The 23,129-nt window shown below is 42.6% G+C and overlaps 12 protein-coding genes across 12 annotated transcripts; 9 read left to right on the forward strand and 3 right to left on the reverse strand.

Annotated features, from left to right (window-relative positions):
- The first annotated feature begins 375 nt into the window (after positions 1-375).
- Positions 376-3,575, forward strand: PICMEDRAFT_17659 (hypothetical protein). The gene has a single exon (XM_019161684.1). The coding sequence runs from the start codon at positions 790-792 to the stop codon at positions 3,409-3,411; it is 2,622 nt and encodes an 873-aa protein (XP_019016283.1). The 5' UTR covers positions 376-789; the 3' UTR covers positions 3,412-3,575.
- Positions 3,576-3,877: 302 nt separating this feature from the next.
- Positions 3,878-6,865, forward strand: PICMEDRAFT_59972 (hypothetical protein; the record flags this gene model as incomplete). The annotated part of the gene is made up of 1 exon (XM_019163405.1): positions 3,878-6,865. The coding sequence occupies one exon, from the start codon at positions 3,878-3,880 to the stop codon at positions 6,863-6,865; it is 2,988 nt and encodes a 995-aa protein (XP_019016284.1).
- A 192-nt stretch (positions 6,866-7,057) lies between these two features.
- PICMEDRAFT_59973 (hypothetical protein) lies at positions 7,058-7,804 on the forward strand (the record flags this gene model as incomplete). Its single annotated transcript, XM_019163406.1, has 1 exon — positions 7,058-7,804. One exon carries the CDS (start codon positions 7,058-7,060, stop codon positions 7,802-7,804), a length of 747 nt encoding a protein of 248 aa, XP_019016285.1.
- A 28-nt stretch (positions 7,805-7,832) lies between these two features.
- On the forward strand, positions 7,833-9,893 carry PICMEDRAFT_167393 (hypothetical protein). Its single transcript, XM_019161324.1, has one exon. The coding sequence runs from the start codon at positions 8,123-8,125 to the stop codon at positions 9,869-9,871; it is 1,749 nt and encodes a 582-aa protein (XP_019016286.1). The 5' UTR covers positions 7,833-8,122; the 3' UTR covers positions 9,872-9,893.
- Positions 9,894-9,978: 85 nt separating this feature from the next.
- Positions 9,979-10,482, forward strand: PICMEDRAFT_73952 (hypothetical protein; the record flags this gene model as incomplete). Its single annotated transcript, XM_019164630.1, has 1 exon — positions 9,979-10,482. One exon carries the CDS (start codon positions 9,979-9,981, stop codon positions 10,480-10,482), a length of 504 nt encoding a protein of 167 aa, XP_019016287.1.
- On the forward strand, positions 10,465-11,574 carry PICMEDRAFT_167401 (hypothetical protein). Its single transcript, XM_019161326.1, has 2 exons — positions 10,465-11,341; positions 11,366-11,574. Exons 1-2 carry the CDS (start codon positions 10,691-10,693, stop codon positions 11,423-11,425), a joined length of 711 nt encoding a protein of 236 aa, XP_019016288.1. The 5' UTR covers positions 10,465-10,690; the 3' UTR covers positions 11,426-11,574.
- Positions 11,575-12,258: 684 nt separating this feature from the next.
- On the forward strand, positions 12,259-13,617 carry PICMEDRAFT_19500 (hypothetical protein; the record flags this gene model as incomplete). The annotated part of the gene is made up of 1 exon (XM_019162124.1): positions 12,259-13,617. A coding segment is annotated over one exon (1,359 nt), but the record flags the coding sequence as incomplete, so codon positions are not given.
- Positions 13,618-14,071: 454 nt separating this feature from the next.
- PICMEDRAFT_26142 (hypothetical protein) lies at positions 14,072-15,763 on the reverse strand (the record flags this gene model as incomplete). The annotated part of the gene is made up of 1 exon (XM_019162434.1): positions 14,072-15,763. A coding segment is annotated over one exon (1,692 nt), but the record flags the coding sequence as incomplete, so codon positions are not given.
- A 350-nt stretch (positions 15,764-16,113) lies between these two features.
- PICMEDRAFT_17668 (hypothetical protein) lies at positions 16,114-17,503 on the reverse strand. The gene has a single exon (XM_019161685.1). It carries the CDS (start codon positions 17,484-17,486, stop codon positions 16,140-16,142), a length of 1,347 nt encoding a protein of 448 aa, XP_019016291.1. The 5' UTR covers positions 17,487-17,503; the 3' UTR covers positions 16,114-16,139.
- Positions 17,504-17,972: 469 nt separating this feature from the next.
- Positions 17,973-18,914, forward strand: PICMEDRAFT_17669 (hypothetical protein). The gene has a single exon (XM_019161686.1). The coding sequence runs from the start codon at positions 18,165-18,167 to the stop codon at positions 18,492-18,494; it is 330 nt and encodes a 109-aa protein (XP_019016292.1). The 5' UTR covers positions 17,973-18,164; the 3' UTR covers positions 18,495-18,914.
- A 107-nt stretch (positions 18,915-19,021) lies between these two features.
- Positions 19,022-21,344, forward strand: PICMEDRAFT_167437 (hypothetical protein). Its single transcript, XM_019161327.1, has one exon. It carries the CDS (start codon positions 19,385-19,387, stop codon positions 21,245-21,247), a length of 1,863 nt encoding a protein of 620 aa, XP_019016293.1. The 5' UTR covers positions 19,022-19,384; the 3' UTR covers positions 21,248-21,344.
- A 96-nt stretch (positions 21,345-21,440) lies between these two features.
- Positions 21,441-22,592, reverse strand: PICMEDRAFT_73959 (hypothetical protein; the record flags this gene model as incomplete). The annotated part of the gene is made up of 1 exon (XM_019164631.1): positions 21,441-22,592. The coding sequence occupies one exon, from the start codon at positions 22,590-22,592 to the stop codon at positions 21,441-21,443; it is 1,152 nt and encodes a 383-aa protein (XP_019016294.1).
- Between the last annotated feature and the right edge of the window lie 537 nt (positions 22,593-23,129).

Genomic DNA, 23,129 nt, shown 5'->3' on the forward strand with positions numbered 1-23,129 from the left:
CTGTCGTCCTGAAACCCGTCTGTGTTTCTGCTGTTGTCGCCGCTGCCGCTGCCGTTGCTGCTGCTGCTTCTGCTGCCACTGCCACCGGTCTCCTTGCCTGCTTCCTCCTCTACCTGCCCTTTTCTTGGACCTGAGTTTCTCCTGGATACGTCTGAGCCCGACGTGCCAGACGGCGCCTGTCCGTGTTACTGTGCGACGCGGCGTGCTGCACCCACGCCTAAACGGGCGCCGCCCGAAACGGACAGGGCAACGGGGCAACAACGGGGCGAGCCGCGGAGGACTATAAAAGCAGCACCATGCCCCCTCCGCTGGGACTTCTGTTGGCTGCGCACAGGCACGCCTGGTGCTTTGAGGGCCTCTTTCAGCACGTCAGAGGATCGCGCGCTACGCACATGGCTCTTGCCTTTTACCAGAGCCATCCGGCGCTCGTCCTCATACCAAATGACACAGCTAATTTTTGGGAACTCTTCTTCTTGGCCTTCGCAACAACCGCCGCCACCTTCGCCATCTTCGGAGCCCTCTGCACTTTCCTAAAGGTAGACGGGCTTTTGAGCCGGTGTACCACGAGCCCGAGCACCGGATCGATTCAGGACGCGCGCACTGTGCTGGCTCGGCCTGGGGCTTGTGCCGCAGCCGGGTAACGCGCCAGCGGCTTTTTGTTTTTCTCGTCTGTGTTGGCGTTTTTCCGCTTTCGGCAGGGCCACGCGTATTGGTTGTTTTTTTTTCGTGGCCCGCAGAAATACCGTTGTAGATAGAGACGAGACGAGACGGCCCGATTCTCGATGCTGAATGTTCGATGCACGTTCAGCGGGTGATCCAGCACAAGATTGCGTGTCTCCGCCAGAACGTTTTTTTGCAGACCCGTGCTACGCCTGCCTGCTTTGCTTGTTTGTTCGTGAAATCCAGTCTTTGCTTCTAGTCAGGACCCCCAGCACTGAACGTCTGTTGAAGCTAGTTTTGTGGCTGCTGCAGAAGAGAAAAACAGGAAAAAAGAAACAGCAAAAGAATACAGGCCCCAGCATCATGTCTGTGCTTCGCCAACTGCTAAAGAGATCGTCGTCCTCGGACAAGTGCACGGGCAGCAGCCAGATGTGCGAGACCGGAACGGACACGATGAACACGCTGGCCATCTGTCTCGCAGTGATCATACCTGTCGCCGTCGTCATCGTCGTGATCTCCTTCTTCGTCGCCAAGGCGTACCGCCGCAACAAGAAAGAGGCGCTCGACGACAACGACCCGGACTTCAACGTCGAAAATATCATGCTCCCCGAGTACGACCACCACTATGGCTACCCGCCCCACGGCGCCAGAACCGCCTCCGGCCACCCGGGCCACCCCGTCTACGACAATAACAGCAGGCTCGATCTTTACAGCACCGACTCCCTGGGCAACCCGTTCAACGAGAAGGCTCTCGACCAACCGTCACAGGTGCAGCTCAACTCCGGCGCTGCTGCGCCAGCAGCAGGACTCGGCGCCAGAACCAATGACAGCATCTACCACATGACCACCAGCGCCAACGCCATCCGCCTCCCTTACGGAGACAGCAAGGAGGAGCTTGAACAGTACTCGAGAAACCTCGGCCTCGACTTCCATGAGTTCAACTACCCTGTCAAGAAAATGAACTCCGTTGGCGGGCCGAGACCTGGAAGCCCAAGCCACTCTAGAGAGACATCCTACAGCTCTCGCTCCAGGCCTCCTGTCGGCTACGCCGTGAACGCGTCTTCATCCCAGTCTTCTCCGCTAAAAAACAACGTCAGCGGTGTTGTAGGGAAGGTGAGGAGCAACCTCAACACTCTCGAGACGAGCAGCGTCTCCAATCAGCAGCATTCTACGGAATCCTCGCAGAAAAGCCTCCACTATGACCCACCTGCAGGATCAACTAGACAGGCTCATAAAGGAGAAGGTGATGAAGACGAAGACAGCGATGATGGTCCCTTTACAGATTGTCAAGAGTCCAGGAGCAGGCTGCAGAGTTTGAACAGCTCTCTCGCAAAGCAGCCAGTCGTCGCTGCAAGACAATTTAGCAACAGCACCCACCTGCAGGAGTCGACGCCTTCTCTTGCCTCCCCTGTAACATCCTCACTTACCAGCGATTCCAACAAAAACATCAACTCGTCCCACACCACCATCACCAATGAGGCGGATGAAGTGGCCAACGTGATCCCACAGATCCTTGTCGACGACAAACAGGCTGAATACAGCAAGGAAAGGACTCATGATAGAGATGAAGTTCCTAATTTTAAAGACCTAGCAGAAAAGGAAACTCCGCTTTCCCCAGAGGAGGAGGAACAATTGAATAGGATGAAATCCATTTATCAAGTCTATTTCTCCCGTGATGGTTCGATCAAACGCAAAGATGACACCAACTCAAACACTAACCCGAACACCAACCCGAACATCGATGACAACAACCTGCCCCCATTACCAACAATCTCCCTTCCAACCGAAGAAGTGGAATACGCAAAGGCGGATGATACCCCACCACCGATCTCCGGAGACAAACTTACAGCACCTCAGACTGAGGAAGACAGTGACGCTTTCAGAGCAAGCGTCTCCTCAAGTGTGTACTTACCGGTGAACGACGGAGGTCTGAACCATTCCACTTCGACTGCAGGACAATTTGCGCACCAGCAGCTCGGGAAGATTATTCAGAGTGAAGCTGTTGATCAAAACCAGCAGCAACAGCAGCAACAATATCAACAATACCCAGATCAGTATTCTCAACAGTATCCTCAGCAGTATCCTCAGCAGTATCCACAACAATATCCGCAACAATACCCGCAGCAATACTCACCACAGTATGCAAACGATTACTCACAAAATCAACTGCAATACCAACAATACTACCAACAGTATCCCCAAATGTATCAACAGTATCCCTCCCAACAGTATGGATATCCAGCTAACCAAAGGGCCCAACCATACGCGGGCGTTCCGAAACCATTGCCTGCACTCGAAAAACTTCCGTTACCTCATCAATTGAACAAGCGTACATCCACGCTAGAATCTTTTACTACATTTAGCGCCCAATCCCACAGAAATCCAGTTACCTTTCCGGGTGTCCCAATCGATCAGAACTTTAATCCAATAGATCATGTCAATTGGGGGCAGGAAGAGGGACATGTACCAAGCCCAGGTCAAATTAGGAAGTCGATCTCTGTATTCAATCCGGTTGGACTTTCGAACAAATCGAATACGTTTATTTCCAAGGGAACAGCCAAGGAACGTGTACGGGAGCTGCAGAGACAGCAGACAGAAGGCTATTTATCTCCAAATAGCCCTTCTCTAACTGGCCCCTTATACGGCTTCTATGATAATGTGATGGAAAGGCCCCACGGAGCAGAGAACTTGATTCCAAAAAGCGGATCTCAGGCAGATCTCAGAAAATATATGGATAACGCCAACGTGTAGCCTGGTCCGAAGGCCAACCGTTAATCAATGTAAGCTATTAGCCATAGTAGAATGAACTTTAGTAGATAATATAAGTTTGTGTATCAGTTACATACACAACAGAGGATTTAATATATAATTAGCAAAACCATTCTTTGTCTAAATAACAACAAGAAAAAAACTGTAAATCAGATCAGGTATACTCAAAAGTAGGTACTCCCCATTTACTTTCTCCTGTTACCCCTAAGTTACCAAACTTATGGCTAATAAAAAACACTTAATCATCGAAAAAAATTGAATCATCATCAGCTACAGGTCGCTGCAGCACCTGCGCAGTGCGTACCGCGTTATACCGCCCTGCGGTGTGGCTCGGAAGAGATATAGTAATTTGACAGGAAACTATCAAAAGAGGGGTCAGAAGTAAAATTAATTCTGTGAGTATATTTTCAATACCAGAAACAGTAGTGCTTTCGGTACACAAGACGATATGTCAATGAACGGACTCAAACAGTTCATCACAACTGTGAGGCAGTCGAAGGACTCTTCCGATGAGTCGAATAAGATAGACAAAGAGTTGAAACATATCTATGAACAGTTTCATAACTGCGCTAAAGTGAGCAGCAGCACACGACTTTCAAATTATCATAGAAGAAAGTACATTTGTAAGCTCATGTACATCCAGTTATCAGGCTATGATATCTTGCCAGCGGATAAGAAAGATAAGGACGGCCTGGTACGTCTAGGAGTCGAACAATGCCTCATCTTACTTAATGCACAATTGTCAAATTATACAGATGACAGCAATAAAGACGAGGGAGTTGTAGAGGATATTGACTTGAACTTGAAAGAACTGAAAAATGATCGGGACATTGGCTTTCTTGGACTAAAGAGTCTTTACAACGAACATATAACTGTCCATGATCTCGAATCAATTGTTAATTCTGTACTTATTGATATCAGCTCTACGATTGTCTTGAAGAACGAAAAAAATAAGAATGTTATGGAGTCTTTGTGGATTATTGTCGGAATAGGCTTACAAAGCGTCAGTGAGTTGATAATTTGGGTGAAGAACTTGTCAATAACTGAACCATTTATGAGTGAGTTTGTAAGCTCAGTTTTCGAGCTTATACATTTGGAAAGCATGAAGGTTCCTGAGTTTGTTAGTACTCGTGCAATGCTTTGTATAGCGCAGCTATTTAAGCTGAACCATACTGGAGATCTTAAAAAAGAAGTTCTAACATGGGATAACCTCGCTTTTGTTGGGAAAACACTATCACAATCAAATTTAAATGACACCAGTATAATAATTTCTTTATGCACACTCCTTGAAAAATGGGTTGTTTTTGATTGGGAGGGTATAAAAAGTTTAGAGGGATTACTTATAACCAAATTGACTGAAGTCTCTGAAATTTTGAACTCGATTGAGTTTGAAAACACTAAGAATAACACTCAAAATTCTGATTGGATTTTACAATATGGATATATGATTATTTCATTGTTCAACGTACTTTCACATATCACCACTGTTGCACATGGTACAGGAGTTGCCACGCGTCCGGACTTGAAGAATACAGTAGATAAAATTATATCAAATTGTGTTAACACCAAAGCCAAACTACTGACAGATAATGCCACTAATAATGCCCAAAATCAACTTATAGTCGCAAGCGTTTTGTTTGCGGCGTTGGATCTCTACATCAATGATGTGAACGATGCTGGTAATTTGGATCGCAGCGATGTCAGCACCGTTATGGAAGCATTGGTCACGTTTCTCCAATTCAACAACGATGTTAATGTGAAAATTTCTTGTTTAAAGAAACTTATTTTAGTTATGGAAAAAACGAGTGATTATGGCTTTGGAAGGAAAATTCTTCTAGTCGAATCAGCCATGTGGAGAAAGTTCATGCACGATAAGGACCTCTTTGTCTGCAAACTGACTGCCAGAGTTCTCATCCTTGCTACTGATAGAAATATCAGGGCAAGTGATGATATTGCATTGAATCAGATGAAAGACGTTTTGGCACTTTTAATGTATTACTTACAAAAGTGTGAAAATACTGAAAGGGGCATCGTGTTATCGGACATCTTGACTATTCTTGATGACTACAAAGAAACCGGGATTATTCAAGATGTTTCAAGGAAAATCTTAAAGATTTTTGTTCTTATTGGCAACTGTGATGATGAGGCATGGGCTAAAATATACGAGTTGATTATCTTTTCCACGACAACTTCAGACAGAAAAAAACTTGATTTGGCACAAGTTGCTATTGATTTTATTGTCAAGAGTTTATCTATTGGATGTTGTGAGAATTTTATTAAACTTTCATGTCTGGTGTTCAGACATAACTGTACCTATTGGAATCTGGGAGATATGGATGCTCAATTGAGTCTTTTGATCGATAAATATGAAAACTCCACACTTTTCACGAAGCTATTGATATTGGATACTATGGACGCATACTACGACATTGTCAAAGATGCAAAACTAAAAGGAATAATTAAGCTAGCATTTCAACAAGAAATGCAATCTAACAATATAGAAATCAAGCAGAGAGCTCATGAGTATTTTACCATTATCAAATTAGACTTGTCCTTGAACAAAAAAATTAGTCTTTCTAATTTTGAAACACTTCCTCCTCTCGCTACATCAGATTCATCCCTACTACCACTACCATTGACATCACCATCACTACCAGCTTTGAGTGAAAAATGGGAAGAAGGATATATCAGACTATTGCGTTTTGATCAGGGTATTCTTTATGACTCTGCAAACATCAGAATCACGTTCCGTGTCAAAAGAGATAAAAAATTCTCCCAGATTGATTTCAACTACAAGCTCAAGATTAAAAACACAGAAGGCTTCGGGAGCAAAATAGTAGAAGCTAATGGTTCGCAAGATTTTTATAGTATTGAAGTGGCTGAAAGCAAGCCAGGTCTGGTGAACGAGTCCGAGAATGGAACAATAACTGTAAGGTTTTCAATTAAAAGGATGTACCCTGAAAATAAAGAGCCTGTTTTACAATTCAGAATCCCTTCAGCAGGGGAGGAAATCAATTTGCGACTATCGCTAGCAATGAAGCTTTTACACATCAGTGAAGGAAACCCAATGTCAATCCAAACGTTCCAATCTAGGTGGAATCAAATTGGCCAGTTTATGCCCGAAAAGGGATGCTATAAACTGGATATCTCCACTACTACAAGCTCTACAACTAGCGACAACGTGACTCATATTGTCGAACTCATTACACGTTGCATGAAGAAAATGAACTTTGAAGTTGTCTCGGCCGAAGGAGGCACTAACGTAGGACAAGAAGGCTTTGTGGTCACTTGTGCCAGCATCTTGACGTTAGAGGATCATCCGGTCGGGTGTCTGGTCGTGCTGACGGCATCCTCGGTAGAAGTGCGGTGTACAGATGTGGGAATTGTGGAGGGAATGTGTGAGCGGATTGCGGCTGTGCTAGGGAACATTAATTAGCGATAGCTCTGCCTGACTAAGGAGAGAAAGATATGGAAAGATAAAATTTCAGGTTCATTGCTTAGTTTAGGACGGCCTAGACGCCCACATTTAGAGAAATACCGCCCTTTCTTTTTCTTTCGGTCAATGCTTTGCATAGCAAAAAGAAGCTTTAGTTCTACTATGCGTTACCACAAACAATTTATACCAAACATGTCCCTTGAATACACTACTGAAAGAGCTAACGACTTGATTGCCAATGTCACTTCGATCAAAGAGGAGGTTGCATCCCTCAGCGGTGGCAAGACAAACTTGGTTTGTGTGTCTAAGTTGAAGCCAGCTTCGGACATACAGGCATTGTACGATGTTGGATATCGCCATTTCGGAGAAAACTACGTACAAGAGTTGATCGAAAAAGCTAAGATATTGCCAAAAGACATCAAATGGCATTTCATCGGTGGTCTACAAACCAACAAGTGCAAGGACTTGGCGAAAAACATCCCCAACCTGTACGCGGTTGAAACGATAGACACAATAAAGAAGGCCAAGAAGCTCAATGACGTAAGAAAACAGATGATTGACGCCAAGACCCCTGGTTTTGGCAATGTAGGAGTTCTCATCCAGGTGAACACTTCTGGCGAAGAACAAAAAAGTGGGTGCGAACCAGGGGAGGAACTCGATGAACTTGTCCGGGTCATCCTTGAGGAATGCCACTCTGTGGATTTTCACGGGTTAATGACCATAGGAAGCTATGCGGTGAGTCACGGGGAAGGCGAAAATCAGGAATTCAAGCTGCTAGCCGAGTTGAAAGAGCATTTGGAGCAGAAGTTCAACCTACCAAACCTTCAGCTCAGCATGGGTATGAGTGGCGATTATCAACAGGCTGTGAGACAGGGAAGTACCAGTGTCCGTGTAGGCTCAAGTATATTTGGGGTGAGACCTCCTAACAATGGTCATTAGAAACTTGATTAGAGCATGCTTCACCCTTATAGACTCAATAGTGTATTACCTTATGTATAGAACCTCAACATAATGAAATTATCGACGATAGAAATGGGTTGGTTGTGAGCTCTTATGATTACGTAATCATCTCTGGCTACCCTATCTCGGCACATTTTTTCGATAGAGCGGTATCATCCGTTTTCAGTTGGCCAATAATTTTTCTTCAACATCATTATCAGGACTATCTGTCTTTTATATTCGGAAAGCGGCTATCTACTGAATTGCAGCCGACTTGTTTTTCATTTACTCGACGTAGGCGAAGAAAAATCAGGTATAATGCCTCCGAAGAAATCCAAGTCGAAGAAAAATGCCATAGCTTCGAGCTCTGTGGTTCATCGCCAAGTCAAACACAAAACGACGGCCCTCGATTACGATTACGACACACAGGTCGAATCTGTTACAAGTGAAGCAGATCAGAAACCAGCGCCACCAATTTCAGCGCCACCAAAGAATATTGAAGAGGTGGGAGATATAAAAAGCGGTATCGTTTCATACTACATGGCATTGGTAGACGTCAGCATTAACACTAGACACGTTTTTCAAATATTCATGCTATTCTTCTTGACTAACCTTATCTATTTACATTTTAAGACCCAAGAGGATGACGGATCAACTGACGCGATGGAGAAAATGATTACTGCTTCTTGTATTGTACTTGCTGCACTGCTCGAATGCTGTGCCGTTCTTAACTCGAGATTTCGTCAATTCGAAAGTGGGAAAACCAAGGTCAAACCATTATTATTAGATTTCAATTATGTTTACTCTGTTTTTTTTCCACTTGCTGTATGCTTGACTAAGGCATCCGATAAGCTTGTGTTGGTCTCCTGTTGTGTTGTTCAAATAGCATACATGAATGTGTTTGTCCGTTGTTTGATCTCATATGTCATTTTATTTCAATTTGGCGATGGTGATAGTTTCAACGGCAAAAGTTTAATATTACCATTAGCATCCTGTTTTTTCTATGAAGCGATCCATAAATTCGTTGGTTCTGAGATTGAATTCTCTGAGAAATCCTTCCTCTCTGTCATTTTAGCCATGGGTTCCTTCCTCATCAGCTACAACGATAGTAACCTAACGCTATTCATTATGAGAAACTTATATCTATCGTTCATTATTGGCATAATTTTGGCTTCTCCTATTTTAGACCTTTACAAATCACAGACTGAAAGAACCCTTAAGTACACATGGTTATTGGGTATTTACATACTGTTTTTCTCAGCAGGTCTCATTATCAGTGATAAGCTATTGCTGCCTAGTCTAGGTAAATTCCATTTAAATTGGCTCATCGAATTTGTTAGTGCCTCAGAACAACGTAGTCGCATTTTCAAGCAATGGCTTATTGCCTCGTCCATTTTGGTCCCCGGTATTTTTGTCATTTTCAGTAAGGTGAACGTGAGCATGAGTTTGAAACGGAAAATCTGGCACTTCGTTCTACTTATGCTCTTGGCTAAACCTATGATTGTTGAGCCAGAATTAGTTTCAATTGCTCTCTTCGGTATCCTTGGTATTTTAATAATTCTTGAAATTGTCAGAGCCAACGATTTGCCTCCGTTCGGTGGCACCCTCAGGAGGCTATTTTCCACTTTCCAAGATACTAAGGACAATGAGGGGCAATTCGTCCTAAGCTACATCTACCTGGTACTGGGTGCTTCCTTACCGCTCTGGGTCAACAACGTCGATAGCTTACAAGAGAGTACATACATGGGGCTGCTTACACTGGGGCTCGGGGACTCTATTGCGTCTATTGTTGGAAGCAGATTTGGACGTCACACCTGGCCTGAAACCAACAAGACCATTGAAGGAAGTGTTGCCATGGTCGTGGGTATGATGGGAGGCTACGCCCTGCTTGATTTCCTCTTCCAAGCGTGCTCTGTGCAAGACAAAATAGTGGTCTTATCGTGGACCAATCGTTTCATGTGTGCAGTGTTGTGCGCGTTATTCGAGGGTATCGTTGACGTGAACGACAATCTTTTTTTACCAGTTTTTGGCTATCTTGTTGAAGAGTTGTTGATGTTTTTCAACTGAGCTTTGCGCCGGGGTGAACGTGTGTATATCTATAGGACGTTGTTTACTCTTCTCCCTCTTTATTGCTGTTCCAGCGGAGGGTCAAAAAAGTTTCTACTGTGCTAAGAATGGAAGGCATAACAGAATGTAGGCTGGCGGATATACTCAAATTTTCAGGCGTTCCCAGCGCAAAGGAGATAGTCACAACGCCGTTTGATGAGTACAAGGCTGGCAGACAGGTTGCCGGAGATATTAACATCTTTGAGTCGTCAAGGGGCCCCGTTATACGATATACAAACAGCAAAGACTGGATCCGATTTGTCAGCTTCATTGTAAACCGACATCTTGAAGGAGATAAGCGCAAAGGAAACGGGGTGGTCCTGGTCATCGATTGCGGCTATCAGTTCAGAAGGCTGTTTGCCGGGAAGGACAGTATACTTGTTGTGGAGTTCGAAGACGTGCTGAAAGTAGACGGCCCTTTGGCGGGCTTAGACCGCCATATCGAACTCACCATCTGGAGCAACGTCGGCTTGATAGAAGACTATCTCAATTGCATAGACGTCATCAATCTACGGTTTGCTGATGGCCTCTTGTTGGGTACGTCTGTTCTGGGAGTGTTCCGATACGTCTGAGGCACGCTATCTAATGCTAACTTTTTTCTCCTTGTCTCTTGTTCAGACTAAGTCTCACTTTTCCTCGCTGGCAAAAAAATTTTATAGGAGATTTTTTTTCTTCAACTCAGATCAAGGTGAAAGGATGGACGGGCTTTCCAAATTTCTTGTGTTTATTTGGATAAAGATTAGCTGTTGAGGAGAAGCATAAGTCCCTTAGAGTTCCAGAATGTCCACAGACGAACAAGCACAGCAAAACATCCTCAAGCAAGTTGAATTCTACTTCTCTGAGTCCAACCTCCTCAACGACAAATTTCTTTTCACCACACAAAACGCTAACGATGGTTGGGTTCCTATCCAAACTATTTCGCAATTTGAGAGAATGAAGAAGTACAGACCAATCGAGACAATCGTTAACGCACTCAGAAAGTCGGAAGAGCTTTTGGAAGTTTCTGAAAACGGCGAAATGGTCAGAAGAAAAATTCCATTGCCAAAGAACTACAACGAAATTCAGCTAAACATCAATAAAAGATCTATTTTTGTTGAGAAATTGCCTGAGGAGGCAACTTTGGACGATCTCCTAAAGTTCTTCACCGACATTGCTGCTGTCAACCAAGTCAGAATGAAGAAGAACAAGGAGAAGAAATTCATTGGTTCATGTATTGTCGAATTCAAAAATCCTCAAGACGCAGAAAAGGTGTTGAATGGCGAAAACAAGCTTAAGTATGGTGAAGTCGAGTTAGACATCATTAGCAAAACTGCCTACGACGAAAGCAAGGCCCAAAAGTTCGGTGAAAGAAGAGGTAACAGGGGTAACAAGAACAAGAGAAGAGGAAGAAGAGATTCCAAGGATGAGTCTAAGGAGGAATCCAAGGAGGAAGCCAAAGAAGAATCCAAGGAGGAGGCAAGAAAGAGAGATGCATCTCCAGTCAGAGAAGAGAAGTCAGAGAAAGAAAGAGATTAGGCGTCGGTGCTTCCCTTTTGCACACTGGGTTCATCCTCCATTGTATTGTACAGAATTTATGTGCTCCAAAGTGTCTGCCGATCTATATATGCCCTTATGTATCTGCGTATTTCTTGTAGTGTAATAAACCTAACCTAATATCACTTCGATTATGAAATGTATGCTGGCGATTAGCTAAGCGACACGCGTTGTTTTAGTTTTCTGAAAACGCGTTTGAAGCCTTGGTTCCCATGATAAAAGCACTTGAGAGGAAGGCTATGGGGTTCCACTAACTTACAGGAGGTAGAAATAGTTTGAAGAGCTGACAGCACTCATTCCAGCCATAAGACTTTGAACTTCTCACTAAAATGACTGATGCGCAGTTTATTGGAATGTTTGGGCAAATTGCAAACGACCCAAGCATCATCGGAAAATGCTCTCAGTTGTGCAGTCTTTTCAACATGACTGCTCAAGAGTTGTTTTCAAATTGGGAAGCCTATACTTTTAAACACCACAATGACACCAACATGAAAATTTCGTTGGAAAACCTAGAGTCTCTACAAACATATATACAAGATCGCCTCACTCTAGAAAATGCGGAAGCACCTTCTTCAAAACAAAATTTGAAGCTCAATAATAAGCATTCAGCATCAAGATTCAAATCTGGTGCATCTAATTCTAACTCCAACTCGTTTTTGGATGCAAACGATTCATTAATAGGTTCGCATCAAACGAAAAAGAGAAAACTCAATTTTTCTTCTTCCCCTGTTAAAGAATCACAAAATCAAGTGGAGTCGAACCAAATATTAGAGTCTGTTCACGCGGAAGCTGTTCCTGACAAAGAAACTACTGTCTCAAACAAAAACATCAAAATTATTGCAAATTTCAATCCAAAGAAATACAAGTACAGGACTATGAATCTCAAGTTATTAGAAATTGCAGACTATTTGGACGAAAAAATAGACGATGTTTCCCAAATTGTAGCAGACAGATATAACTTGGAGGACACACAATTTGCAGATCCAACTCGTCAGTCCCAATCTGAAATTTACACTGTTGGTAGAATAGTGCCAGACTCTCCATTGGCGTCAACTTCCGAGCTAAACTTGGAATCTTTGTTTTTGGAAACTTCAAGATCAAACGGATTTGGTTGTCGGGTTCATCTAGATTTGTCCAACGTCTCAAAAGCATCGTTTTTTTCAGGTCAAATAGTTGCTTTCCGAGGGATAAACGCAACAGGTGATACTTTCAAAGTAATTGAGAATTTGAAAATCCCATACTTAGGATCAATATCGTACACTTCGGAAGAAATTCAAAATTTCGCAGATATAATAGGGGATGATAACTTGAAGGTCGTTGTAGCATCAGGTCCATACCACTCCAAAAAATCTCTTGACTTTACCCACTTGGAAAATTTTGTGAACCACATTAATACCGTTATCAAACCAGACGTTGTTATCATGCTAGGACCGTTCATTGATATACAGGCTGTGCCAAATATACTATCCAATTCATTCTTCAACACAGGTGAAGATATCGACGACCTAAAGAGTCTAGATGACTTATTTGTGTCATTTGTTTCACCTATACTTAGCGATATTAAATGTCAGCGTGTCATTCTGTTGCCTCATGGCTCAGATGTAACGAACCCTCATACTCCATATCCACAAGCTCCTTTCAACAGAAAATCTCTTTCATTACCCAAAACATTCAAATGCTTTCCAAACCCTTCCCTTTTCAACATAAACGAGCTATCATTTGGCGTCTCAACAGCAGATATCTTGAGAGACTTGAAAGACGTCACGACAAAAGATGCAAATTCCAACAGAATTGAGAGAATTGTGGAACATGTCATTCAGCAAAGACAATTTTACCCTGTTAACCCCCCACCAGATGCACCAGACGACAGATCTTTTCAGCTTGATACATCCTACCTTGGCCTTTCCGAGTTCAATGACGAGATGCCAGATATTCTGATACTCCCTTCAGTGGTGAAGTCTTTTATCAAAGTTGTTAAAAACGTCATGGTTATCAATCCTGGCTCGGTGGTGCGGCCGGATGGTAGTAGAGGATCTTATGCTTTGATGCAGGTCAAATGCCCTGATATAAGTGATATGAATAAAATAGCAGGTAACACAAAAGATGAGGAAGAAGTAACGGAAGTCTATTTGGCAACAGCTTGGAAGCGTGCAAGAGTTGACATTTTTAGTACGTAGTTGTCAAAAATAAATCATAATTCAATAGTAGACATAAATATATAGCTATACACAGAAGGATAGAATTGATGAATACCACTATATATTTATTCGTAACTGTTTAACAGTATATCGCTAAAACGAACTGGGAAATCAATAATATAACATTGGTTCGTCAAAATGCGCGTTGAAGCCCTGCTGCTTCTTCCATGATCCCAGCAACATCTGTGACAGCGCTACCTTCTTCCGGCTTAACCAAAGTAGAGAGCAAATTTCTTGCTTTGATCTCTTTTGAGAGCTCTTCACTATCATCAACATCGTAGATATGATCAATAACAGTCTCGGAAGACCAGACAACAGCTTGAACAGTAATACACGAGATCGTAGAACCTCCAATAATATAGATCCAAGAATTGTCAACACTGGAACGGCCAACATAACTGGAAATTTCTTCACCCATCGAAGAGTCGTTGTTGTACATTAAAGTAATTGCAACAGAAACAAAGGATCCAATCACTAGCAAAAAGCGCATAAAAAGTATCCATGGCTGTGAAGACTCGGCACGAGCTGGGACGGCTGGTTTTGCCAATTTTATGTATTTCAGATAATCACCTTCTTGCTGGATTAAGCCGAAAACAAAACAGCACAACGCACCTAATGTCCAAACTGGACCAAAAAACATTAAAAATCCATATTGAAGTACATGTTGTCTGTAATCATCATCAATGGATACTTCTGGTTTCTTGAAATCTGCACGAACAAGTTCGAGGAATTTATGCTCTTCAGGTGCATCGATTTCGATCATCTTCAATTCTTTATTTGATGCTGGAGTACCTAAGAGAGATGCAATCTTTGGGATGCTTGTCACCTTCGACACAATGATTGGAACGACAAATTCGACAAAAGTACCGACAACTTGATTGGTAACCATGAAATAAAAGATCTGGCTTGCCATTCTCGTGTTGTTAACCTTATATTGAGATTGCAACACTGGAATGTTAGGGATGTAAGAGTAAACAGAGCTAGCCTTTGTGACCATGGCTTGAATCGTTTGCAGGTATGGATCAAGAGCATATCCAAGGGGTAAATATATGAACGCTGTTATCATCAATGGAGAATATGAAGCAAGGCAATTAAAAACAAACATCTTTATCAACAAAGAATCATTTTCACTTTCTTGCGTTGGGTTCTTTTCAAACAACAGATATTTCTTTGCAACAATTCCGTATATCATAGTTCCAACGGGAACCAAAACACAGACAAGAATGGTCGGTAGTAAAGCTAAAATTGACTGGAATGGACCTTTATAAATCTCATTAATGAAAATTTCCAAAAGGAAACACCCAAATTGAATCGAAAATAAGCCAGAAGCACCTCCAAGTGTTATAGGGGTAAACAACAACTTGCGAAGCAGTACTTTCCAGGTTGGGATCAAATCGGTTTCCTCAAGCTTGATTATTTCGGTTTTGCTAATGTTTGATAGATTCCATTCATTTGCTAGCTTCTTTTCAGTAGCATAGATGCATACGTAGCATGTCAAACCAATAAAAACATTTGCTATCGCATAGAGAACGGAAAAATTGCCTAAAAAGTAACGTGCAAAAACACCAATAAAGGCAAGACAACCGATTGAAGAGACGTACGCCTGAACAAATTTGTAGTAAATAGCATATTTAGATCCTAGTGTTTCTTTCAAAAATAGCTCATTTTGATCACGAGTCTTCTTCTTGAATAGCTTACCAAAGTTTTTCCAATTAGACTTAGATTCTTTTTCCAACTTGATTGCAGATTTGACCGGCAGAATATCAATGACATTACCTTTCCCAACTTGGATTTCACAACCTCCACTCAACTTCGGCAAAGTCAATTTCATGTGAATCAAGCGTAATCTTTCTGCGACTGATGTCTTCTCGTTGCTAGTTGGGTTAGGTGCAACATTGAAAAGTTTGTCGGTTTCATTGGATAGGTTTACTAATTCTGCAAATGATTTTTCTTTCAACGTCACAAATAGGATCATAAAATTCGTATTCGAATCAGGACGGATAGAGACGATAAACCCATTCAATTGCAAAATCTTAGACAGTACTTTCAAGCTTGCTTCTGATTCGTTGTCAGTCTGACGAGTTTTAGGGTCATATTTGTAAAAGATCTTAATTGCAAAATCGGGCTCCAAAGTGACCAGATCGTCTTTAACGTCTGATTCTGCAGGCTTCTCGTATGCCCTATCAGTATTGACCCTCCGTTTTAGTTCTTGAGACATTATTGTTATCAGTTTTGCAACGAAATGACTCAATTGCTCCAATTAGGACCTCAAAACAAAGGAAAGGTTAAAGAAACCAACAAGGGAAGGAAGATAGCATAAACAAAGTTTTTGCGCTAGCGCTTAAGGAGCCTTGAAGTCTCGGCTCTTCGCTAACCATCGAGGATTTTTTCTTCGCAATCATAGCAATACGTAATATCTACCAATGCATTTCTAGCAAAAAGCTCCTAAAAATATACACTTTGCTCGAATAATAGGGGGCAGGTCAAGAAGAAGATAGCTATGATTGTTTCATAAACTGTGTGATGTAAGACGGTAACTCGGATAAGTTCACATGGGTTTTATTTGATTGAAGCTTTCTACGACCGTCTTGGTATAATTTGCATCTATCGTAGGTCTTCCTCGACTTCGATATCGCATCAAGCAACAGCTTGGCACCCATCTCTTTGCTAATCTTCTTCATGTTTTTCTTTTTACTGGCTGACTGACGGGAAGTGCTGTGATATTTTTTCTGCATTCTGCGTGCAGTAACAAGTGCTTTTGATTGAGTTTCTGTGGGGTTCAGCAAATATTCGTGCTCAGCTTCCTTATCATTAAATGGGGGTTGCACCGTAGGAGTCTGGCTTCTCTGCTGCAGCCTTTGGTTGGTTATATGAGACAAAAAGTATGCAGGAGAAAGCAAATCTATGTTCTGATGGTTGTTTAGTGATTCTAACGAAGCTGACGTTTCGTTAGCGATAGCTGAAGATAATGGTCGCTTTGCACTGCCTGAGTCATCATCAAAGGTATCGGGAGTGGAGCTCAAAAACCTCGTATACCAGTTTGAACCCCTATTTGTAGTTTTTTTTGATGGCATGTTGATCAAAGTTCCCTCGTTGATTATGAGGTTATCTGTTTGGTCAATATCTAGTAAAGTTTTGAATTTAAGGAGCTTCAAGGTATCGAGATCTTGTGTTGAATCGATAGCTGTATTTCTGTGTTGAGATGATCCATCGCCATCATCAGAATTGGTACTTTCGTCGTTATGGGTGTCCTTGCCAGAAGAATCCTCACTCGAAACGTTCGAAGTTCCGTTGTTATTTCCATTGCTGCTTCCGTTATCCTCTTCTTCTTCTGAATCATCGTCTTTTTTGTGACGAGAGGCTACACTCTGCTCATCCTCAGAATCGTTGTTCTCCTCTTCGTCGTTCTCGTGTTCTTGCTCTCCTCTTTCATTTTCCTTTGTTTTGTCCACATTGCGAGGGTGTCCATCTTTGGATCCATCTAGGGCGGCCTCCAGATCCTCCTGCTTTACTTTTATTCTGTCCACTTCCTCCTCATTGGGCACCGGCTGAACCTCTTTAGAGTTCATATATGCGTTAGTGATGGATACTGCTTTCTGCGCAACTGTGATCAAGGAATCCTCTTCAAGCAGGTTACTGTCATCCTCTGTCCAATTGTTGGCCAGCATTGGATCATCGTTCTCCTCATCGGAAATATGGTACTGTGTAGACAAGATGTTGTCACTCGATAACGGGTTTGGCTGTAGAATCGTACCCGCCGGACTGCTGCTACGTATCAGCTTGACCTTATAGTCGGTAAACCTGGTCCCAGGTTCTCTCCAGAAGCAGTTGTAACTACTTTTCATGCATGTATCGCACACGGGCTTTTCTCGGGTGCACTTTTTGTGTCTGTGTCTGCAGGTAAGACATCCGGCTGGCGCCAGCCTTACTTTTGAAACTCTGCCATCAGCCACCTGATCGTATTTCTTCGTGAGTGCCGGCTTGTCGTCGGTGGTTCTTGTGTTGCCGTATTGGGAAGACGTGTCATTGAGGCTATTTCCATGTTGGGGATTCAATGGTTTGTTCTCTGTACCAGTCATGGCAAATCCTTGCTTCCTACAGGATCAGAAATATCACGTAGATAAATCTCTTCAGACTATCTCGCGATGCAGCAGGTTCAACTACGAGCAGAGTATCAGGCCCATATAAATCCAACTTTCAGGCAGCTCTTCAAACGATGTCTAATAGTTGGTACCTATCACAGTATGGGATCAACACCACAGTCCGAGGAAAATATGGGAAGGGCAGTCGATCGGCGTAAAAGGGCTAGTAGTTTAACGCTTCCGTGCACCTCTGGCGGATTATCCCCCCTCTTTTTCCATTTTTTTGTGGAGGGGATATTTGGCTGGATTTGAACGAGGGTGTTTTGTTGCAGCTGCTGGCATAGGGATGTACATGAAAAGGAAGAAGAAAGGACGTGAGAAGCTAGATTATTCGCTCTGAGTCTTTACCGTCAAGCAGTATACAGTGGTCACTCACATACTATGCCTGCGCCAGTTCCATTCTCGCCTCAAAATGCCAAGTACGTGGCCTCCCTTTACAGAACGTCTTTGAGAACTGCTAGAAACTGGATTAACCAGAATGCATTCTACAGAGAGAAAGCTGCTGAAATCAGATTAAGATTTGAACATAACAAGAATATCTCCGACCCAGCTGAGCTAGAAAAGGTATTTGCGAAAACCGAAGAGCTACTGGCCAAATTCAAACACCCAGATCCAATCATTCCACCAAAGAGACCAGGTGGTATCATGTACGATAGAAATGCACCACCAAGATACGAAAAGGGTCCTGCAAACTTCAAGAATACAGTTTGATCCAATTCGCATTTGCATCTACTGAACCACTTGGCCACGCATTTTTTATCTATATAGGAGACGTTAGATGTCGAATCTGCAGGGATGTTAAATTCACTCATTTCACTGTAGGATGATCCATTTTGAAACGGGCTATTCTGGTTGAAAACTGATTTTTTGTGTCACTATTACCATTGTTGTCGAGATCAGTATCATGCAGGCTGTAATGATTACCTCTGTGTTTTCGGCGAAAAGCGATTCCAAACTGTAATCTTCATCTATTCTTCACCCCCATATAATGCCTACATCTGTATCTATCGTCATATACATGTATGTACTTATTTATTTATATTCACAATATTATCACATCTCAGACACGTATAAAATGAGACTTGGTACATCACTTCTCTTTTGCATCACACACTTTGGCGAGCATGTGACTCCATGATGCCTTAATATTTTTTGTGATTTTTGTTTGTTGCGGAAGTAGCTTTTTTTTGCCTTCTTGATAACCGAGATTCTCTTTTCCGAGAAATAGAGGTCATGAGCTTGATGCTACTTTCTCAAAAATGTCTGCAGTAATTGACGAAATACTAAGCGGGATAATGCCTAATTTTGATAACCGTAGTATCTGAACCCCCTTTTTGTAAAAGCACTTCAAAAATAAAAAGATAAACATCTTTCAAATACTAACTCGGCTCATCGATTTAACGAAGTTGAGAAGAATTTCAACTCCGTGATTACTGTTGTTTACAGAAGATTTTAGTGGTCAGCAACAGCAACATGACAACTCAAATACTGACTCTTTTTTGAATTGGGAGGACAATTATGATGGTACGGAAAATGATCTTTTAGATTTATTTCTGTTCTATGTTGATGACTTATGTGAGGAAAAAATAAAAGAGCTCAGTATGCAAATTAAGTTATATGGCTTGATATCTTGTGTAGTAACGACAGCGTTTGTTTTGGCTGGACTTTTGTTTTTCACAATATGGTTGTTCACTTTGGTTGGAAAATCCGACTCCAGTGAAGGGAACGATTATGCCTTAGAGCATGATTTCAGTTCTGACGTCGAGACATCAAGTAAGAAAAATAATGATGAAAAGCTTTTGAGTAAAGAATCCACAATTAAAGAAGTTTACACTTCTAAATGGGATCTTCCCAGTAAAATCAAGGAAAAAGCAATGTTTTGGAAAGCAACAACTTCTCGAGACTCAGTCAACGACTATGGCTATGATAGCCTCATTGACATCTACGCAAACGAAACAGCAGATGTTTCCAGAATATCTGGAAGTTTTGGTGCAGGTTTCAAGTTTGCTGGTGAAGTTGACGATTATAGCAATATGAGTATCGGTGACATTCATTTCAAGAAAATTCGCAGTGATGATGATTTTTACGAAGATGATAGACTATCAGAATCGACTGATGGAATTGAAGATTATACTACTGCTAGAATAACTTCAAAGACTGAGAATAGCTTTCAAACATTTTCTTCTGCAATTCTGGATACTGCATCTATAGCAGATTCTAGATCTTTCTCCTCAACTGCAAACTTGGTAAGTTTTCAGAACATTTCTTTGATAGCCGATGAAGACGAAGACAATGAAGACGAAGATGATGAAGATAGTGGGTATGGCAATAAAATCATTGAAAGCTATAATAATTCAATTGGTCAAAGGGTTAGCAGATCGGATGGGGATATGTTATCGAGGTCTGGAAGCCTGAAGAACAAAGAGTCGGAAATCTCAGATAGCAAAATTCATACTATCAACATGTCGAAGATTGGACCAACCTATTTGTATGTCTACTTGAATATGATATATGGAAACTGGGATGAATTTGAATACCAGAGTGTTTTGTCAGGCAACGATGCTGTCAGTGACAAATTGAATGAAAAAATCATTAAAAAAATTTTGAAAACATTAAACAAAAGAGCAATTGATGATTTCAGAAAGGAGAAAATGCTTGAGAAGTTGGAGATCTTGAGGTTTGCTTTTATTACTGAGACATATCATGAGCTCATTTTGAAAAGTGTGATGAATAATGTCAAATTTTTAGGTGAAGTTATCAAAGACGATAAGGTTGCAGAGAATGTCAAGCGTGATATTTTCCAAATGTTCCATTGTTCTTTCTGGTATGAGAGTAAGACCCCGTTGACATTTGAGTTTGCTAAGCAGCTCATTAAGAATAGTATTGACTCTTTGAGCCGGATGAATGTCGATTCTGTCGGGTTCAAAGACGGGATAAGGTGTTTGCATCGGATATTGGTCTATTCCAACATTGACGATTTCATTGGGGAAGTTTTTGATGAATGTTTCAAAAAGGTTAATAACCTGAATTTTGAAAAGCAGAATGTAGTCTGGGAACTATTGAAGTTGGTAATTTGCGAGTGGATGCTTGAAGCCGATCGGATTGAGGAGATTAAAGATATTTATACTAAATTGCAAGGCAACATCAATGTACTTGTGGATGAGTATGTCGAAAAAGACAACTCTAAATACCAAGAGTTTATACTTATTTGGAAGATGTTGAGAGAGAGCAGCACTAACGGGGCGCTTGACCTTGATGGTGGTGGAAGTGGGAGTGCTGTTACTGATGAGAACTACAATCCGAACTACCGAATCAAGAAGAGATATAACTCGGTGAGCAAGGTAAAGCGGAAATTGTCGGTCACAAAAAAGAGGAAGAGCCGGAGCAGTAATAATGGGAGTGAGGGGTCCATTGCTAGACAGGAGTTAAGGGACGTAACGAATGTTACAAAAGCGTCTGATTAAATAACTATATAAACGAGGAAAGGGTTAAAGAAAGTAAGAAAAAAGTAAGAAAGGGAGAAACGAAATAATGAAAACGAAGTAGAGTAAATAAGAAATTAACGACGAGAGTAGTGTCTATATATGCTTCTGGTTCTTGTTCTGGCTTTGGCTCTGGCTCTAAGTTTGGATTTCAGAACGATTCCAAGCAGATGATCTAATAGACGTTAGTGGAGCTGCTCAAGTCGGTCGCTTCATGAGCCTCGGCCAATTCTTCCTCTTTAGCGTGGCCCTTAATTTGAGCCTTTGCTTTGTGGAACAATTCTTCTTCTTCTTCGGCAGTCAACTCGTCCTTCTTCTTGTTCTTGATGTAGTACATTGGGTTCAGTTGTCTGAAACCAATCTTGAGGAGAGGTAAGTGTCCGTGTTTCTCCTCGAACAACATCAAGGATAGCATGACGATGACAAAGAGCCAGTAGCAGTTGTAGGAAATGATAGAGCCGTAAGTGGCGGTGTTTTGCCATCCCAACAAGGAGTTGAAAACATCCCAACCTTCGTCAATTTCTGGGTTGCAGCAGTTGACGTGCCACACAGTCTTGTGGATGTTGTAGGTACCTGGACCGGATCCGTTTTCGGCAGCGTCACCGCCTGTTTGACGACTGTACAAATTTTGCTCGAAATCCCAGACACCTCTGGAGAACAAGCCGGCAGCAATTAGGTATAAGATGGCGGTAGAAACACAGAGGAAAACCTGCAAGGAGACGACAGAACCACCGTAGTACAAGAAGCAACCGACGGCAAGCCCAGCGATGATACCCATGACAACGGGCAATGGGAAAGCTCTGGCAGATGTTTCCGAGATACCAACACCACCGACAAAGACCACGGCTTCCAAACCTTCTCTCAAGGTGGTGATGAAAGGCAAAATGAACATGGAGTACTTCTTGAGCAAGTAGCCGATCTTGAAACGGTCGGCTCTCTTGGCTGGAGGAGTCACAATGGCTCTAGCGATCTTGATTCTCCACTTTCTCTGCAACTTGTTGATTCTGACCATCGCAATCCCCATCAAGGAGATCAAGACGGTGGCGATGATACAGAAAATACCTTCCCAAAGATCCTCCGAGTTGGCCCAAATATCGTTACCAAGCGTGTAGTATGCACCGATGAAACCACCACCGATACCGAGACAGATGATGACACCCAGAATCGACCCGACCCAAATCTGGATCTTGATCTTCCGGCCTAGCTTCTTGTTGTCCTCGCCAATCGACTGCTTCACGAACGCGAGAAGCACCGAGATGACAATGATGGCTTCTAGAGCTTCTCTGAAGACAATGAAGAAAATCTGCACACTGAAGACGTCAGCCATGGTGAATGTGTCTACTCGCTAACCTCGTGCTTATTCCTGCCAGAGGGAAAAAAAACAAAGAGCAGCAAAAATCGTCCAGCAATGGGAACCTCCAGAGCCAGAGAGGAAAGAGACACACTTTTATCCACCAACACCCAACTGGAAAATCCTCTAGAGAAGCATCCGACAGACAATATATACCGCTCTGCACCGCACACAGCACATCGCACATATCACAGGCCACCGGCACGGAGAGGAAAAACAGCCTCCCGACAATGGAAAAACCCTACCTTCCTGCCTGCACGCCCCCACCCTGCCACACGTCCTCGGTCCCGTCGCCTGCACTGTTGCCGCCTCTCCGAACTGCACGGAACAAACAATCAACCTTAATTATCCTTTAATTGATTGCTCGAACGCTCCCACTGCTACTTCCGGCTCCACTTTCGCCGCCATTGCCGCTTGTCCTACCTCTTAGCACTAGCCATCGCCCATTCGCAGGTCCGCCTCCGACAGCGGCAGCCAGACAATCCTCACGGCCCGTTTGCTCCCTATCAGTTT

Source organism: Pichia membranifaciens (assembly GCF_001661235.1).
Source record: "Pichia membranifaciens NRRL Y-2026 unplaced genomic scaffold PICMEscaffold_5, whole genome shotgun sequence".
Lineage (NCBI taxonomy): Eukaryota > Fungi > Ascomycota > Pichiomycetes > Pichiales > Pichiaceae > Pichia > Pichia membranifaciens.

Bases quoted from the DNA above. Each gene is read 5' to 3' on its own strand.
- PICMEDRAFT_167401 (XM_019161326.1), top strand. From the start codon at position 10,691: ATGTCCACAGACGAACAAGCACAGCAAAACATCCTCAAGCAAGTTGAA. The intron at 11,342-11,365 runs GCCAAAGAAGAA...TCCAAGGAGGAG, and splicing joins AGGAGGAATCCAAGGAGGAA to GCAAGAAAGAGAGATGCATC.
- PICMEDRAFT_17669 (XM_019161686.1), top strand. From the start codon at position 18,165: ATGCCTGCGCCAGTTCCATTCTCGCCTCAAAATGCCAAGTACGTGGCC.
- PICMEDRAFT_167437 (XM_019161327.1), top strand. From the start codon at position 19,385: ATGCAAATTAAGTTATATGGCTTGATATCTTGTGTAGTAACGACAGCG.
- PICMEDRAFT_167393 (XM_019161324.1), top strand. From the start codon at position 8,123: ATGCCTCCGAAGAAATCCAAGTCGAAGAAAAATGCCATAGCTTCGAGC.
- PICMEDRAFT_17659 (XM_019161684.1), top strand. From the start codon at position 790: ATGTTCGATGCACGTTCAGCGGGTGATCCAGCACAAGATTGCGTGTCT.
- PICMEDRAFT_17668 (XM_019161685.1), bottom strand. From the start codon at position 17,486: ATGAAAAGTAGTTACAACTGCTTCTGGAGAGAACCTGGGACCAGGTTT.